We start from the raw sequence: 19811 nt of genomic DNA, 5'->3' as shown, positions 1-19811 counted from the left end.
ACCGGAAGCGTCTCCACTACAGTAAACTGGAAAGTCTGAATTACTGAAAAAGTGTGTGTGTCACACTGTCCCAGACTTCTGTACCAATGCATGCTGGGGCAGGCCTCGGCCCCTCTCAACCCTGCACAGGATACCAGTTTAAAAAATAGATAGACTAATAAAACTAAAATAAACCTGATTGGCTGCAGCGTCTTATATAGCTGTGGATTGTCACATAGTGTGGGCAGCAAGTGAACTGTCTGCTCGCTGGTTTATTACTGTAAGATAAGACTGCGAGGCCAGTCAGGGTGATGGAAATAGTTGACACGCACTTATTTTGCAGGTAACAGGACGCTCTTGAGTGTGTGTATGTGTGTGCGTGTTGTGCTTTCATGTCTTCCTGTGTGCTGTATGTGTCTGTTTTCTGCTGATCCTGAACAGCGCTCGTTCTCTATTGTTTCCCCACATGAAAACGTCAGCGCTGAAAGCACAAAGAGCAGCCATGTCATTTTCAGCTCTGCCCCTTTTTGGCTCCACCAGACAAATGCACTTGTCTCCCCGATACCTCCATCCACATGCCTCTCTCTCCCCTCTGCTTGCTTGTTTACACTGAACACAATAATGCCATAATGAAAGGTAGAGGAGGGGGGTTACTTCTCCTCCTGGGTGGCATCTGTGTGAAGCTGCAGCTCAGCCCTGGGCAGCTGCAACTGTGTATTATGAAGCTATGCATGTTTGTTTGAGAGTTAGTGTGCGTGTGGATATGCCTGTGTGTGTCTTTGCGTGTACATACATCATCCTGCTGATGAGTCACGAGGAGGATGAAACACCAAGTGTTGGTTAGGTCCCCGGGCTTGTGAGAAGGACTTACCAATCGCCACCCTGGGGGGTTTTACAGCCTCTTACACATTGTAGCTGACATTACCCTTGTGCTGAGCAGCCCTCACTGTCATTCAAAAAAGGCTTTCACTTTAATGCAGCTGCGCTTGTGTTCTAAATGGAAAAAAGCTGCCACTGGGGTTGTATTACCTGTGCTAAGTTGGTTAAGCGTAATCGCAGCACCGTGGTGAAGTGGTGCTCAATTAAGAGCAAGGTGATCCGGAGCATGTTCCCTCACTGCAGGGAGAATGTCAATTACTATTTCAGAGAAGAGGAAGAGTGTTTGTCAGGCTGTGTGGTGATGACAGCTCTGCTTTAGAGGAGAGGAGGCAGATATGGGAGGGAGGGGGGAAAGTTTGCAAATGTGTGTGTGAGAGAGTAAATCCAGGGTGAGAATCAGCTGTTAGTATATCTGTGATACAGCAGTCAGTGGATGTGCAAATGCACTGTCTCTCCCTGTGTCGCCTTACGTTTATACCCATCCCCCGCATCCCCACCCCGCCAATCCAGCTCTCCATCTCCCCCTATTTTGCAACCAAACCCTCTTCCTGTCATGTACCAGCTCTCACGCACACATCATCCACTCTCTCCCTGTTGTGATAATCACTGGTATTCTCTTTTTTTTTCGTTCCTTCACATTGTCTTCCCCTCATCTTAAGTATGCGGGGCGCAGACTAACACGCTGTCTCTCTCGTTCCCCACCTCTCTCGCTCTCTCTCCTCCACTCTCGCGGCTCTCCACGGCTGAGCTCTCGCTGGAAGACCGGGAGGAGGAGGAGGGAGGAGGGGAGGAGGTGGTGGAGAGCGCGCGCGAGAGAGGAGGGGGGGACATGGCAATGGGGGGATGCGGAGAGAGAGATTTCTCTCTCTCCCTCTCTTCTTCGTGGCCGTCACTGGGCCCCAGAAACAGGAGCGTGTGGTTCATTTACAGGTAGCGGCTGTTTCCTCATTCATTGGCTGGCTATGGATGTGAGGAGAGGACAATGGAGAGAGGGGAGAGGTAGATGATGCTATTGAGAGGCCGTGCCTTTTCAAAGACAGACTAATAAGCTATGTATTCTGTGCGTGCGTGTGTCTCAGAGTGTGCGCGTGTCTTAAATTTGTATTTTTCCTATGCATGTGAATATCTGTGGGACGGAAGTGGCTATTGAATGGAGACTCTGCAGCATGTTTATTTCTGTGTCTTCCTCCCGTGTGTCTCTGAACGCTGTGTGCGTGTGTGTTAGTGCATGAAAGGGAGCACATATTGATGCATTTCAGTCAGACAGTGTGGGTGTATTTCATTCTCTTTGAGTCATGATTTCTTTAAGCAGATATTTTTCATTCACCAGGACTTCCCATTTTTTCCTGTTCCTTTAAAAAGGCTGCTGTCACATCCCGTTTTTTTAATGTGTCTCATTGTGTCATTAAATATGTGAGGTATTTTGACTGTACAGACGGATGAAAGTGAATAAGTGGCAAGAGTGCGGTTTATCAGCTCCTCTCAAGCTCTGATTTAAGATACCGGTCATTTCTGTGCATGCCTGTGTGTGTGCATGCATTTGTGTTTATGTGTGTGTGCATGCGACTGTATACACCGAATAAAATATATATGTGGTCTTCACATATGAGTGTATACGTCATAGTGCTTGATTGCTGTGGGAGTATCTCTCCTGTACATACATTTGCGTATACGTATGTCCATCCCCATCCACAGTGTGTGTCACTGACATCAAGTGCTTCACTTGTGGTGTGTGGGGATTGTCCCCACATAGCCAGCCTATCTGCATGTTCATTCAGCAGATGAATGGTTAAAAAGCTGCCTTTTTTCTCAGTAATTGTGGATAGAAGAGAGGATGACTCAGGAGGGTACATAATAACTCGGGTCTCTAGTAGGCTTCTAGCTTCACTGCAGCCAGTTCAGAGCGAGTGTGTCCTACTGGCCAACACAGATTAACCAGGGACGTTTGCGCTTTTAGTGTCCCTAATTGGCCAGGTGATGGTGGTCAATGTGGTGACAGACGAGTTGAATAAAAAAGTATGCAAAAGGAAATCAGGTGTTTCTGCGACGCAACTACCACCTGGAGGACCAACGCAGGCCGTGTTTCCCCCCTTGTAGAAGTGGCTGGATGAAGAGCCCGATGGATCCGTCCACCCACTCCGTGTTACTTTGATCCTCAGAGAAGGAAGGCATGGTGGAGGACAGGGTGAGAGAAAAAGGAATGAGGTGTGAGGAGCAGATGGCTGGAAGGCGGCTGTGCGTTGGCGAAACACTAACATTGATGGAGAACACACAAGGGACGGACCTCAGTAGGGGAAACTAGCGATCGTCTGTTCAGTGCTAAAGTTATGGCTTGGTGTCGAAAGTCTGGATCTTCAGGCTCGTAGGCCAACGCTCATGACTCTGCTGGACCTCTGTGATTCCACAGCCAAACTTTATTACATGCTCTACCGGAATAAATACACAAAACCTTGCCAGCTCTGTACTGTAAGAGTCAGTGTGGAATATAATATTACACTGTTATTGTTATTTTAGTGCCAGTATACACATGGGTGTTTCAGAAGACGGCGAAGGCAGAATGAAGTCGGAGGGGCTCGTCTGCCAGGCATTAAAAAAAATCTAATCTTCTGCCTTGAAAACTTAAATGTAAATCAAAAATGTTGGCATTTTTAAATGATACATTGATTTTTTTTCATAGTGGTTACACGTCCAAGCTACCCTGATGGATGCTTGGCTGCAGACCTTATTGCCAGGCAGCCAATGAAATGGTCGTGTTTAGGTTACAGTGTCTGACTCACCGGATGTGGACTGTGGGTATAAGCCTGTCATTTGCCGACTATTTCAGTCTGCATTCTCCTCCTTTCTGCATTATCAAAATCCCTGTCGCTATGGGAAACAACAAGCTCCGAGATATAGCAACCTACATGCTGTAAGTGGCAAGTTACCCTTACCTGGTTGCTAACGGTACAAACTTAAACAAGCTAGCGGCTCTTACCTTTTCTTTTGCTGTGATTAAGATGGGGCACCATCATTGCATCCTGGGCTCAACGCCACCCAAGACGATTTGGATTGGTTAAGCGAACTACTAAAATGCCAGAACGCCTTTATCTTTCATACCAGAATGAGAACTTTTCTCCAGCACTGACACAGCTGGCTTTGTGACACTAGATTACAGAAAGTTAAAGTTGGATATAGCAGCATGGTTTGGGATTTGGCGTATGATGACTCAAGTGAAGGAGGCCTAATTTGTGTGCAGTCTGAATGTAAATGTGATGCCTGAAGCCATTAACTCAGAGCCAAAAAGTGTTATTTACATTTGCATGATTCACCCAGACTTCCCATTTAAAAGGGGGAGGGGCAAAAAACTGTATTCCCAGTGGAAATGATGTCCTTGAGCATTATTACTGCATTGAATGGCACTCAAGCTTTCACTGTAAATAAAGAAGTTTCTTCCAACAGGCTACTTGTCGTGTACACACACTGTTCAGCCCTTCCAGGAAATCAAATACTTTGATTTGTCAAGTGTCAGCTTGAGTTGAGCTGAGGAGCACAAACTAACACTGAAATGAGCTGCCCTGGAAAGAAATATCTGGAATTCCTCTTAAATCATACAGCTCTGCTCGAGCCCCGGGCTCTCTCACAGAACCAGGGTGAATTGACATTGTTAGAAAGTCAAGTCCAGAAATGAGTCATGAGATGTGGCTGTGTGTGGCAGTGTGGAGTCCATTTAACCAGTCCTATATTAGAGAAAGGGTTGTAAAGCAGCTCGGCCAAATGTCCCAGACAATGTAATAGAATAATGAAGGAGCTTGCTGGGCCAGCTGTTACACTACTCCAACAGTCTCATAATAAGATTGCATCACCGATGTCTGTGATCGCTGTTCTTGCCCTCCCCAGGCTGCAGACTTTGAGCAAAAGGAGCTGTTTGTGTAGGGAGATTAGAGGCCGAGTTCTTCTTGTACATAATTTGAAGTGTCATGTATGACCGGTAGTGGTGCGCTGGAGTCGGTAAAGCAGTATCCTTGCAAAAGCTGCCAGAGGCGGTGAAAGCTAATGCAGCGATTTAGGTGCATTTGGAAGTTTCCATTATCAGTGAAGTGTATGTGCACATTTTTCTAATGTGCCGTTCCCCCCGGCCCAGTGCTTGTCAGCTCTAGCTGGATAAGTCCGTAGTATGGAACGTCATCTCATATCCACTTCGTCCCATTGTGACACTAACTGTATCCCTGCCATCAACCCTTTTTGTGCACCGGCGCTTTTTGTATGACATTCTCAAGCCAACCTACCTTTTGCTGCAGTGTGATTTCATAATGTGATGCAGTATAGCTGTTTTCCACATTCAGAAAATGCTTTATTTGCATGACAATAAGACTTTTCTGTTGCTATAGAAGTCATATGGCTCTCTCTGTCTCTTTCTCCCCGTCTCTCTCCGTCTCCCCCTTTCCACTTCCCCTCTGCTCCCTCTTTACTCTCTCAAAGTGACTACATCATTAAGGAGAAGACAGTGCTCCTACAGAAGAAAGACAATGAGGGCTTTGGCTTTGTGCTTAGGGGAGCCAAAGGTGAGTCTTTTCTGCAAAACTCACCTCATATTTTTCTGTCTCTACAGATTTTTTCAGTCTCAAATGCTCCTTTTTCTCTCTGTTTAATCTCTCTATCCCTGCCCTCATTTTCCAACCCATGTCCTCGTTATCCGTGTCCCCTCATGCTCATCCTTCTCGTCTTGTCCTCTGCAGCTCAGACTCCCATAGAGGAGTTCACTCCGACGCCAGCGTTCCCCGCGCTGCAGTACCTGGAATCTGTCGATGAGGGGGGTGTGGCCTGGAGGGCGGGCCTGAGGATGGGGGATTTCCTCATCGAGGTGAGGACGAGATGTGGTTTGGACTAATACACAAAAAAAAAACTGATGCGCCTTACATTTCTGGGTCGATGTTGTTGTTGGGTGTTGTATATTTCATATTTGCAGCAAGTCAATAACTGTTTGCTTTTAGAGTTAGGATGATTCACAAACCACACAGGAAGAACTCTAAGATAACAAAGACAATAAGGCATCATTAACAAGGATCTAATATAGCATTTTGAATGAAGGATTCAAATTTTACTAGCGATTTCCCCAGTATCGATTGCAGCAAGTGCAGTCATATTCCACTGAGAGTGTCAAAACTCATTCTGGGAATTGTAGGAAATTAAGAAGACATAGACCAGACAGGCTGCAGAGAAGTGGGTACAACAAGAAACTAAACTTCATTACAAAGGATCCTATAGGATGGACTGAACTGAACATCACAGATCAATGATATCTGCAGGGTGGACAACAGACACACATTACAACACAATAACCTTGCAGGAAATACCAATTTAAAAAAACACATAGGGCCACATCTCAGAAAATGGCGAAAAATGCGCTGCCTTTTTTCCTGGTATTGAACCTCCAGATGCGAGTGAAGGAGCGCTCATAAGGATAGTTAGCTCCGCCAAGGAGGTTATTTATTCACTCGTTTACGTTGGTTGGTTGGTTGGTTTGTCAGCATTATTACAAAAAATCTACACTTAAATTATGGTTGGAAGTTATGGCTTTCTAATCTAGACTGATAGCGGGGCGTATCCCCATGTCAATATTTTTGCACATTCCTGTAGAAGACTGAACAGCTCTATCATTTAAATAATGGTCATTTTAGACACGTTGTTTTTCTAATATCTTTTCGTATATTATTGTCAATTTTTTATTTATCCCTCTTGACTTGTAGTACTTCTTTTTGTGCTTATTTTTAAAATATTTTCTCTATTTTTATTTACGTGCACCCATATACCAACGCAAATTCCTTGCATGTGAAAGCTCACTTGACAATAAGCCCAATTGTTATTCCGTTTCTACCTAATTATTAATATATTCGGAGGCAATAAACACGTTCATTTGAACAAAAAGAACATGAAGTATGAAGACAGGAGATGATGACCATTTTGATTTTAATGCTGAGGTAAATGTAGCCAAACACACACAAAAGCTTAGTTGTAGCCTGGAGTGGTTTTACAGTTCACTGATGGTCAAGTTCAATTTCAAGTTTTTGAGCACAAACTACAACATCCTTCTAGTCTTTGTTTGTGTTCAAGATAGATTCTGATAATACGATTAGTAATAACAGCCACATTTCTTATTTTTTGTATCAAATAATAATAAAAGTTTTTAGTCATGTTCAAGCCTATATTTAATGCATGTTTTTTTTCCTACCACAACCTTCCTTGTGACTCCCATCTGTGCGATGTTTATGCCTCCCTGCAAAACTGACAGCCACAAAATAGCTTGACCTCAGGAAATCCAGTGGAATATATAAATATTAAACCCTTTTAAAAGGTCTTATATTATTTGTGTGATTCTTCCTTAAATGTGTATGCAAACTGCAACTCCAGCCCAGTGCGTCTGCTTGTTACATGCAGAACATGAGTTTGCGTCACATCTGCACCTGAATAACAGGCACAAAAATCTGGCACATAGTGTTTTTTAGGATTGAGGTTTTGATCATTTTTTTTACAAAGTATATTCTGTATTTTCTATGTAGTGCATTTCAGAGTTGCTGAGAGGTTCTTGTACTTGGTGTTGTTCATCGACAGAGCTAACGTCTGGCCATTTTGTACCTTTAAAGGTCCCAGTATGTTGGCTTGAAAACTCAGTTCTAAAAATGGTGATTGTCAGACCTCTTTTAAAGCTGACACATACTTCTAATTAGTATTCAACCTAATATGAGTCACTTATGTAGCTGCCCAAGCCTTTTTGTTTTACTGTAGTCGCTGCCTGAATTGCTGCTGCACACATTCAAAACACAAAAAAAAATTATGTGCAGTATGTTTGAAGCTAAATGTTAGAAAACATCTGCCAAACATGGGAAAGCTGCACTACCAAAGTGAACCAGTGGTCACATGAAGACCTTCATTAACTGCTTTGTTAATTGTTTCATTTAAATTGATGCAACACATCAGCTCATTTAGCTCTTCTGCGTCTTTGTGTCTGTCAGGTGAACGGCCAGAATGTGGTGAAGGTTGGCCACCGGCAGGTGGTCAACATGATCCGACAGGGCGGCAACAGCCTCATGGTGAAAGTTGTGATGGTTGCTCGAAACCCTGAGCTGGAGGACACTGCTCGGAAGAGAGGTAAGAGTCACATTTTCCCTGTATGTCATTTCCATCGTATGTTTATGATGTGACGATAAAGCTGATTGCATGTTTACTTCACTCTTAGAGCCTGTTGCAATGTGGTCGTCATTGGTGACTGTATGTTTATACGAGAATACTAAACATTAAGTCTGTATTTGGCTGGCTTCCCTTGGCAGCCCCGCAGCAGACTAAAAGACTGACTCCTCCTGCCATTGCCCTGCGCTCCAAGTCAATGACATCAGAGCTGGAAGACATGGGTAAGATGAAAGAGGGGACAAAGGACAGAATGCAGAGAATAAAGAGGGGAGGGGAGATCTGGGAAGAAGTAAAAAATGAATTAGATTTGAGTCCCCCACAGTTTTTTTTTTCGGGGAGGGGGGTGGGGGGGTCACATTTGAAATAGCTTTTCAGGGTTGGCAGTCCTCTGCAGCATTACGGTACAGCACCATGGCACTATTAGGGAAACACAGCATTAAATATTAACTGAGTTGATGCAGAGAGCCAAGAAAATGATCCAGTAAAGGTGTGATTTGATTTTTTTCTTTCATTAGCAATAGTTTAATGGGGAAGGAGCTTTTTGATTAATTTGCACTTTTGATATTCCCTGTGAAGAACAAAGGTGATAATTAAACGGTTAGGAGATACAAAAGCAATTGTGTGTTGTAAAATGATACTTTGTCTGATGCCATCAGTCACAAACTGCTGTTTGTTTTTCTCTTTCTCCTGCTGCATACAGTGGACAAAGGTGGGAGAATCATGGATTTGTGTGCTCTCATTATCATTTCCGTCCCCAATCACCATCCCTCTCATCACATCAGTATTCACACCATCATGTGTGTGATGTGTGTGTCGGAGTATGTATTTCATCCTTTCATCTGCTCAATACACATGACAACACAGCAGTTCTAGTCACACCTAATTTCTGTTTCCCCGAATTATGTATGCCACAGCTGCGTCTCCGTGGAAAAAGAAAGCAGGTGAATATCAGCCTTTATCATTACCCCAATCAGCCCCTGAGCTTTAATTAAAAGTCAGCCTGTTTGATGCTGTTCTTTTTCTCCTCCATTTTCAGAATACGACTCCTCTCAGGGTCCTGATAAGAAGAGGACAGTTTATCAGATGGCACTAAGTAAGAAATCACTCTCACCGCTCTTGTCATACTGTAAAAAGGGTGTTTTTAAACCTTGGGGCTCAATGAAATCCTCCTTTTCATGTTTCTGTCTTTATTTTCTGCTCCCTCCCACTACCTCTCTACATTTCTTCTCTGCCCTGCCCATGCTCGGTCTATGTTTTAGATAAACTGGATGAGATCTTGGCTGCTGCCCAACACTCTATTACATCAGACAACCAGGGCCAGAGGGGTCATGGAGGCAAGAGGGACCGGAGCAAGAGTATTGTTCCCAACTCCAATGAGGTACAGCTGGGAATTGGAAGGAAATGATGGTCGTTGCCATAAGTTTTGGTTCTGCTGGCTTTTTAGATTTCTGATTAATCTGCAAAATATTAGCAAACACTGCACAGTTCTGAACCAGATTCACATATACAGTACAACAGAGCTTCTCTGCTGCTTCAGGATGTAGCACATATTTAGTCATGGATGTGACTAATGCTTGCAAAAAAAAAAGATTCCTATCGATAACCAGCTTTAGCTTTTTTTTTAGCTCTATGTGTTATCCTGCCCTCACTGCACTTTACAGAAAATGATTGACAATGGACCACCCACACCAAAACACGTTTAAATGCAAGGCAGGTTGTGTCCATTCATCTATGCTGTTTTCCTGATACACTATACTGCGACTGACTAGTTCTTTGGTAACACATTATAATAACCATCATTATTAAAGGTGTGATATGTAAGCATTTTACTTTAAAACATAAAAAAAACTTACTAAGATTATCAACAGGTGTTATTTTATGTTAAATCAATTTGGTCTTATGTGTTGTGTTGCAGAGACACCTACTGAAGTTAGCATGTTAACAAGCTAGCCCCGACGGTCCAAGGCTCTTGTGCTAGCTGTGTTGACACCAACACTCCTCTATTACTCTGAGCTCACAATCGAGGCGTACTCGAGTCAGCTTATAGACCCACGTGCTACACGGCTAACTGCGCTAACTATACTGCCCCCTATTTGTTTTAAGTATGAATTCAACAGGTGGCCAATTCTTATATACTGCACCTTTGAATGATAAACTTAGAATTAATTAAACTTTAGTTCATAGTTATTTGACTCTTAACAAACAATGAAATGCTTAATAAATCATTTATTAAGCAGTTGTTTATTGTAAAGTTGCAATTGATGTTTATAATGATTTGTCAATGGTTAATAAATACTGTGTAGTTCATTTTTAAACATTATTTGGATGGTCATTTGGAAGTTGCAAATCATGTTTATAAATCTTGCATACATCATTTGTCTATTAACTAAGTATAATTCATTATAAATTAACCATTTATTAATGATAGTGAAAACAGCAGTTTGACTTGATCATATCTGAATAAATGTCTTCTGTCTTTACTCCCTCCTTCTTTGCAAATTCTCCTTTGCTCCCTTTTCAAAATGTGTTTCGACCCCTGAAGCAGCCCTATGAGCAGCAGCCAACAGTGAGTATGGTGCAGCACGGACCAGGTTTTGTCTACAATCAAGCTCATTTTCAACCAGGCCATGGTCAGCATGCAGTCATGATGCGTCAAAAATCTATTGGTAATTGTCAAGGAAAGATTTCTGCCTGTTCAATATGTGAGTGTCTGGTTTAAGTTTCTGTTCTGTAACCACCTGTATTCTTGTTCTCAGGCGTAACAGAGGAAGAGAGGCAGTACCTTCACCCACCTGCTATGAAGCTCGCACGCAGCCTGTCAGTGCCGGGACCAGAGGAAATCCCCCCACCCCCTAACACATCAGCCCCAGAGCCACCTTTATCCGCAGGTCCTCATCCTGGGAGAGGGCCTGCTATGCCCATTCCCCCAGTATCTCAAGCCCACTACCAACTCCACTCCCAGCCAGGTCATCCTACTCAAGCAGGCTGGGAGAGGGGAGGACCTGGTGGGATGAACCAGCAGGTCATGGTCCCCACCCTCCGCAGACAATCAGAAGGACTGTGTGCCAGAGAGCCGGAGGCACCCAGGAGAGGTGGTGGCAAGATGGGAGGGTTAAGGAGAGGCTACAGCAGCGCTACACCACCGACAAGTGCTAAGCCTAAGGCCCAACAAGCGCCACAACATCACCCACACGCGACCAGCCGGGAGCAGGGTGGAGTGGTTGGCAGGGGAGCGACCAGGAGGGGTGGTCGAGGGGCTCTGATGAAGCAATCAAAAGTGGAAGATGGGCTGAGACAGCACAAAGGAAAAGGGGGTGCAACTAAAGAGAAGAGCTCCATCCCCATCCCCACCATCATCGTCAAAGCGCCCTCCACCAGCAGCAGCGGCCGAAGCAGCCAGGGCAGCAGCATGGAAGCTGAGCCCTCCCATGATGCAGAAGAACCCACCTCAGCAGATGCAACCCAAGACAGCCCCAACACCAGTCTACCCTCACCGCTCACCCCCTCACCACCTCAGCCACCTACGTCCACTTCCTTGCCTTCATCAAATGTTGCCCCATCTGTTTCCTCGCAGCAAAATCTGGAAAATATGGATTACACTTTGACGTTTGGTTCGACCTTTGGCGGAGGAGGTGGAGGAGGAGGGGCGCGCCGAGAAAGGGAACGTTTCCGAGATATGAGAAGAAAGAGTGCCTCTTTCTTCCTCTCATCCGAGGAGGACATCCAAGGAGAGGCAGGAGGAGGAGCAGGGGAAGGAGGAGGGGCACTAGGGGCAAGAGTTCAGCCTTTACAGGGCTCACAAATGGAAGTGCCCACTCCTCGTCTACGGCCCTCCAAGTCTATAGATGAGGGCATGTTTTCTGGAGACAGTTATGTCAACTATTCCAGCAGCATGCCCCCAGCATTCGGCCTGCCTGAGTATTCTTCCCCTATCCTCAGCCAGGATGGCCAGCCCAAGTCAGCTCCCTCAATGTACGGCACCCAGCCCACTACTACCTTCATCCACCCACTTACAGGGAAAGTTTTGGATCCCTCATCCCCACTTGGCCTGGCCTTGGCTGCCAGAGAGAGGGCCCTAAAGGACGACCGCAGGACTCGCAGAGAGGAGAGACACTTTGGTCGGCAGCTCTCAACAGTGGGAGCGTTCCCTACCCCTGTTCAGACCCCAACTCCTTCTCTTTTTGCAACCCCTACACAATCAACTTACACTTCCCCAGTGTCCCTCCACCTAACCTCCCCCACCACCACCACCTCGCCTGCATCTCTGAGCCGGCCACAGTCACCAAGGATATTACGTTTGGGAGGCGGAGGTGGGGAGAGGATGGAGAGAGAAAAGGAGGGAGGTCCCAGGGAGGGTCTTAGAGTTCGCTTTTCAGAGGACAGAACCAATCAGTATTCAACCCAGTATTACCCACAGAGCCCCAGGGAGAGAGAAAGAGATAAGGAAGTGTATGACCCCCGACCTGCTCCACCCATACAGCCTCCACCACCGCCTGCTCAACCTGCACCCCGTAGACCCTCCTTTCTGCAGATGGAAAACACTCCCCACACCAGCTACATCCCTCAGTACACTGTCCCCACAGCCCCAGCACAGACACATGACACAATGGGAGAACCAAGAGCAGCGGCAGGTGGAGGGGGAGGTCTAGGACTCATGGTTCTCCCTCCACCAGCTCCCTCAATAGATGCAGATGATGAGTTTGTCTTTGCAGATCCCTTGCCCCCACCTATACAGTTTGCAAATGGTAAGCACGAGAGAGTCCAGGAGTTTTCTCGGCAGCATCACCACCAAAATCAGCACTCTGCTGATATTGCTCCACCTCCTCCACCCCCTCTTCCATCTGCAAAGTCCTCAAACGCTACCCAACCTTCTCAACAGGGCGGTGACTCCGCTGCCTCCAGCCTTACCTCCTACGACAGCGAGGTGGCCAACCTTACACAGTCGGCTCTTTCTCCATCTTATCCATCCCCACAGATATTTCCTTCCTCCACTGTCAGCACCACCTCTTCTGCAGCTGTGCCTGCTACATCACTACACAGACCACAGCCCATGTCCCATTCTCACCCCTATTACAGCAGCTCTAATGACTCCTCAGTAGGTGGTCACACCCCAGCCCAGGACAGAGGCACTGCCGCCCTCACCACCACCATGACCTACGCTACCACGACCATGACAGCCTCTTCTGCCGCTTCCACCACCACAATCTCCCCATCGTCCTCTGACTACAGCATGACCACAGCTGGGCCAAAGGCTGGCCTCAGCACAGGGGGTAAAGCTGCTGACCACACTCAACACCCTACTATTATACCCAAGAGCGGAGACTGGCAAGATGCAGTGGTGGATTCTGGGATTGAGGAGCTGGACAGTCACAGCAGTAGCGACCACCATTTAGAAATGCTGGGACTGAGTGGGCTTAGAGGAGAGAGGGGAGGGATCGGCGGAGGAGGAGAGGGAGAGAGAGGAGGTGAGCTTCAGGATTCTTGCACAACCTACTCAGGTGGGCAAACATTTGAGGTGCACAGCGCCAAACTGGCAAACCCTGTGTTTCCAAAGATGACTCATTACAAGGATGGGGGAGGGAGGGGTCTGCCTGTAGCACTACGTAGGCAGAACAGTACCAACCCTGCTCCTTTGCAGCTGCAGAGACAAAACAACCCAGAAGACGCCAGGATAGATGGAGCTCTCGCAGATGAAAGGAGGCGCAAGCAGAGTCGATCCAAAATGGAGGACGGCTTTAGCTCTGCTCTGGCTGCCTGCTTAGAGAGGCCCATGGACACTCGGTCAGTTGGCTGGGATGAGATCGGTGACCACGAGCTGGGTGGAGTTGGAGTGCAGAGAGATGGTATGGTGCTGGAGGGCCGCAGACTTCATTCACCGCTTTCGGGCGTGAAGGCGAGCATCATCAATGAGCTGAGCTCCAAGCTGCAACAGATGAGCAGCATGAAGAGCATGGATGACTGGAGCCACACTACGAAATCACCCACCATGCACAGGTTTGTTTGTTTTCATCAACCAGGACTTGATACAAGTTTGCATATTTCTTATTTTAAATAAAGCTTCTTTTTTTTTAGGATTAAAGGGTTCTTTTTGTTTGTCTTTCAGGTATTCAGCGGATTACACTGATGCATTTCACAGCCCCCCTACTGGCCGCTCCACCTCACCATTGCCCACCTCCTCCCCACAGCATCGTCAGATCCTCACACCAAATCTGGCCACCCCTTCTGTCTCTCCTTCCCCTCAAGTCCCAATTCAGCGCAACTGGACCCGCTCCCCATCTCCACAGATGCCTTCCTCCCCAGTTCATTCTCACCCTCCCCATTCCCCAACCTACTGCCCCTATCCAACGTCGCCAAAGCATCGGTCCAAGATGCGCAGGCAGACTTTTGATTTCCAGTGCAGTCCCACGAAGGAGATGCGGTCTTCAGTCTCTCGGCGCCGGGCTCCCAGCCCTCTTATCTATAGCACTGAACAGCCGAACCCCACCCCTCCCAGACCTTCCTCTCTCCCCATCCTCCCCAGCACACCTGTCTACAACAACCCCTTCGACTTCCCCGGGCCCCTCACTCCTCCTTCACCTGGCCTCCCTTTAGGAGATACCTACAAGTCCTCAACTCCTCCACTGTTCTCCCCATCTGGTGTGCCGAGTCAAAACCCCCTACTGGTCTCCCGTTCTCTCTCACCAACACATTTTCTCTCTGGCGCCTCCTCCCCCATGCATTTGCCGCCTAGCCCATCCTGTCTCAACTTTCCCCATCTCACCCCTCCTCCACCAGCCAAACCCTTCGCCGTCAAGCCCCTGCCCTACTGGACCAAGTATGACGTGGCCGACTGGCTGGCTTACCTAAACCTAGGTGAACACAGAGAGCGTTTTATAGACAATGAGATAGATGGATCACATCTGCCTTCGCTCACTAAGGACGACTTCTTGGACCTCGGAGTGACACGTGTGGGACACCGAATGAACATCGAGAGGGCGCTGAAGAAACTCACTGACAGGTGAGGGAGGACTCTTAGACTCTGGAAAACGTAGAGGCAACGAGGTCAAAAGGTGAAAAAGGAAGCGCCGGATGGTGAAGGAAAGTCAAAGTGTCTCATTTCCTTCTAGAAACGTTAGCTGTGCCATCCCCTTTTTGTTTATTAGATGCATATAATTTGATAAGTTATCTCATCTCCCCTCCATCCCCTTCTCTTTATTAACCTGTTTTATCAACCCTATTAAGTTTGCGCCGTCTTTATTTCATTTCCGCCCATTCTTATTCTTCATTTGCCCTCCTTCTCTCCCCAGGCGGCTCTCCTCTCCTTTGCATGTCACTACTTCTCCCCGAGACACAGACTGAGAGTGAAGGGGTGATTCAAAGATGACAGAAAGGGAGACAAACAAATTGACAAAGATGAACAATAACAGAAGATGTGCAAGAGAAGAAACATGGACATCAACAGGTTGTGTTGAACTGAGCCTAAAGGGGAAAGTGTTTTCTTGCAAATTTGTTATACATGTAGAGAATATTGTTTATGAAATTTGTGAGAAAGAAAGGGTTTGAAGAATTGAAGAGCATCATATGACAATGACGCTCTTCAACTGAAAATATACTTTAAAACTTTTGATGGACAGGCATTTAATTAACACACCGATTTGTGCTGTAAAAGACAAACATATATACACACACACACACACACACACACATATTCTCTCACACACACACACACACACACACACACACACTGACAGATGGATTCTCACACCATCTGCTGTCTAGCAGCAGTGAGAAAACTTCAGTCAGAGTTCAATAAAAGTTAAAAAGTTGCTGCTTAAAGGGTAAACCCCAATAAAATGTTGCTGGATGTTGGTGAGCCAGAAACACACAAGAGTCACATCCTAACATCAGTTTTCTAGCTTTAAGCAGATCAGAGTATCAAATGGCTGTGAATAGTGGAGCCAAAGTCCGAATATGAGAGAAAGGGTTTTGTTTGTAAATGATGATAGAAGAAAATGGTAGACAACAATAGTATTCTTTTATATATTTGCCATATTCCCCCAAAGGGTGCCCCAATAAGCTTTGTATGTATGTACTTTGCGAGCACTAAATATATCTTACATGTTAAACGGGATTCACTATTAGTAGAACCATTTGTTTTGTACTAAGTGCTGATCGCAATCATTCATTTCAAACTGGTCAGGGTATTTAAAACTGTTGAATTCAAGTTGTGAATAACGAGGACATACAAATATTGAGAAAATATTGTTGTGAAATTACCTTTTATTATTTTCCTGATTATTCTATAGAAAGGAGAGGAATTTAAAAGGGTTTGCGAGTCACGTGAAACTGCAAATCATCTTTTCTTAGACTTTATTGGTGTTTATGGCCATAGCACAGGTCAAGGGATGGATCCATCCTCTTTTAATGCCATAATGTTGACCGCTCTCTCTCACACAGCAGGTGCAGTGATCAAAAAGGGCTTTTTACTGCTTCTCTGTCTGCCTGACTTCCTCAACCTTCAGCCTCTGTGAGTCTGTGTGTCTGATTTTGTGCGTGCGAGTGTTCGTTAGCCTGCGTTGGTGGCCAAATGCTTTCCCTGACCTACACCTTTCTCTTTCTAATGCCTTTCCCAAGACATATTTATGAAGGTCACTAAACTTTTTCTTTCTCACTAGTTGACAATCCCAATGGTTCCCTGTTCCACACGTCCATCCTCGAAAAGAAATATTCTGACCCACTTTTCAACAGGTTTTCTCAGAGTGATAAATTTAAAGTAAATACTGTATATGTTACATAGACGAGAACATGAACGCCCTGGACTTTTTAACAGTTTAGCCATTCCCTGCAGTGAATTCAACTGTAAGGCAAAAATACATCATTTATAGATCTATATGTAATGATGATGATGATAACATAAAAATATAGTATAATAAAGATAATTATATTAAGTCTGTATACATTTTTAAGAATCTCCGTCTTCCAAATAGTGTGGACACATTGTTTGAAGCTTTGTTTTATTTATGTTTCCTTTTGTTTTGTTCTGTAAATGCTTTCTATACTGCTCGCCCTGTGGTGACCCCAGTGCAGCTGACACACGTTAGTTAATGCGTATTCTCTCTGTGTGAGTTTAAATTATGACTCTGTATTCTCATGCTGAGTTGCCTCAATGCTGTTTCTGAGAAGTGAAAGGACTGAGCAGTAGTGTAGAAAGCATTACATCCTATGATTTAAAGAGCATTTTAGGTCTAGTGAAATGCATAATGAATATGACTTCATACAGTATGAGCATAAGTATGCAGAGATAAAAGGTATATATAAATATATACATATATATATATAAAGTTTTGCTTTAAATAAAATAAACACTATAATAGAGGTACAACTAAGGTGTTGAAATAAATGCTAAAATAAACTATGGCCCTGTTGTGATTCTCTTTTCTCCTTGGATTCCCTCTTCTGACAGACTCACATAATGATCCAATTTAAAGTGCTGTGTTTAAATTGAGTCATTTGGCAGCAGCTCGTCTCAGCCCTGCGGTGCTTGAACACAACATTGTTTTGAGGTCCAGGATTATTTTCCCATCAGGCTCGGTGAGCTAATAGGACAAAAGAGTAGAGCTCGCAGGGAGAGAGAAGATGAGATGGCTTAATTCAAAGCAAGCAGTGGCCGCATTCATGCAGAAAACCGAACGACGTCTGTAAGGCAGGAAAACAATGAAAAACAACTTGGAAGGAGATGAATGTTGCATTGTTCACGAGCATGGTGGCCAGTTTAAGATTCATAGAGGAAAATTGTAAATATAAAGCCGTTTTAAGGTTTGTGCCAGTTGTCCAGGTGGCCCTTTCTTTGTATTTTTCTACTTTGAGTCTCCTCACAGTTTTCAAAATTACGGATGTCAGGGCTTGTTTTTCTCTGTGGGGAAGAAGCCGCAAACTGGCATTTTTCTTCCAACAACATGAAAAAGACTTCCACAGAGAAAAACACTGCAGGGATATACAACAGCCTTCCAAAAGATGTTGCGCTGACTAACATGTTGGTCCAACATCTCCTATCAGTGCCCAATTGGGCTGGGATCCGTTGACTGCGAAGGCCACAGCATATCATCATCAAGCATCCGGATGGGTGCAGTTTTTCAGGTTTTTAGTTTGAATTGAGGTTGAGTAAACATGGGCTCTAAATCTGGAAACTGAAATGTCATTTTATTATACTGGGGTCGAGGCAGAAATCTCGAAGACTGATATCTCAAAACCTGGGCACATAAAGCAGAAGCTATCTGCATGACAAGACACCACCACCTACCACGTGTGGTAACTGAGAATATACATATAAATTTGGGTGAACCAAACCTTTTGTAAATCTCAGTTGGGACATACTGTAACCTTCAGTTTATCAACAATAATCAACAGAATGTGTATTGTGGTGCAGAGATGTCTACTGAAGTTAGGATGCTAACAGCGAGCCCCATCTTGTCCTGTCTTGTAATACCACTTTGTACCACAAGAGGTGATAGTAGTTTCAGCTAGAAGATGTCTGCCAGTGGCAAATTGGTTACGTTCAACAAGCTCCATTAGTGATTTTAGTCTGATAAATAAACTCACAAAATGTCAAGGAAGTAAATATTTTTACTTTCTCCTTATCCACGAGTTTCCTGAAGAGGTTACTGGGGAAACGACTGTGGGTGACACATCCAGTGTTTGCTGGAACTAGCGTAAGTAACAAAGTATCATAATAACTGACACACCTGTGGCACTTTCAAGTCTTTAGACGCATTAGCTAAGTTAGCTAGCAATAACAATAGTATCAGTAGTATTCACACGATAAAGTCACTTACCTAGATCTTTCTGAATGACTGATACGCCATACCAGTCAAAAAGGATTGTCAGCTAATAGTGCCACTGTCTGCAGGGCTAACTGAGCTAATGGCAGCTAGTAGCTACATCCAAGATAGCTGAAGATGGTGAGCAGCAGTTGGCAGTTACTCTGGTGATATGCTGCCTCCTGTGTGTGGAGCGACCTTCAACAGGTGACCGGTCTTTACATGTATTTAAAGTATTTTCATTGTGGTCCATGATGTAAAAGGAATACAGACCGAATCACAGAGACGTTGTGCTAACAACAACAGTCACTTTCAGGTGGACAAGTGGGAGTTGATTTGTATTGCAGTCAGTCGTAACTGTAAAATTAGGTCTCCAACCAAACGTTAGTGAAAAGTTTTATTATTAAAGGTGCACTATGTAGTTTGGGGGGAAGAAATGTATATCAGAAGAGAAGGATCTTCATTGACTGATTATTTTATGCATAAACAAACAAAATAAACAAACTCTTTGTTCACATGACTGAATAAACAGAATAAACAAACTGACCTTAAAGGGCAACACAGTTTCAAACTGTTTTACTTTGTTTATATTTGGCGGACCCTGCCACCTTTCTAGCTTAACAGTATTCTGGGGACATAATTTTCCTCTGAGAACAGCTTGTTTATTCAGTTATGGAAAAGATCAATATTTCTGAGTTTGTATTATTACCTCGTTAATATTGTAAATATTTCAATTGTTTGAATTTCTTCTCCAAAACTACATAGTGCCCCTTTAATAAGATATGAAAGCATCAAACATGCATTTTAGACTAATTAGATGTTGTGTAAGCTAGTGCATTATGTAGAGGTTTTCTACCCAGGAGTTACCTGAAGTGTTGTCAATTAAATCACAAAAAATGTAACTTTTAAAAAGACAAATAATATGATTACATTACTTACACTTCAAGTTTCACATAGGACACAATCTGTTTGCCATTTTTAAAACATGTAAAG

General features: G+C 44.6%; 1 protein-coding gene across 1 annotated transcript in view; it reads left to right on the top strand.

The window, feature by feature from the left end:
- Nucleotides 1–17426, top strand: part of LOC311250957 (SH3 and multiple ankyrin repeat domains protein 1-like) — a gene marked incomplete at its 5' end in the record, with an annotated part of 32897 nt that extends 15471 nt beyond the window's left edge. The window contains 11 exon segments of the mRNA XM_084343130.1: nucleotides 5317–5399; nucleotides 5574–5698; nucleotides 7848–7983; nucleotides 8163–8243; nucleotides 8937–8963; nucleotides 9059–9115; nucleotides 9282–9400; nucleotides 10565–10688; nucleotides 10779–14016; nucleotides 14126–15019; nucleotides 15309–17426. Of these exon segments, the coding sequence (XP_084199256.1) occupies nucleotides 5317–5399; nucleotides 5574–5698; nucleotides 7848–7983; nucleotides 8163–8243; nucleotides 8937–8963; nucleotides 9059–9115; nucleotides 9282–9400; nucleotides 10565–10688; nucleotides 10779–14016; nucleotides 14126–15019; nucleotides 15309–15360 (4936 nt within the window). The 3' untranslated portion in view covers nucleotides 15361–17426.
- Between the last annotated feature and the right edge of the window lie 2385 nt (nucleotides 17427–19811).

Source organism: Pagrus pagrus (assembly GCF_965226575.1).
Source record: "Pagrus pagrus genome assembly, chromosome: 21".
Lineage (NCBI taxonomy): Eukaryota > Metazoa > Chordata > Actinopteri > Spariformes > Sparidae > Pagrus > Pagrus pagrus.
Note: the sequence above shows the minus strand (reverse complement) of the source record. Positions and strands in the feature narration are given on the sequence as shown.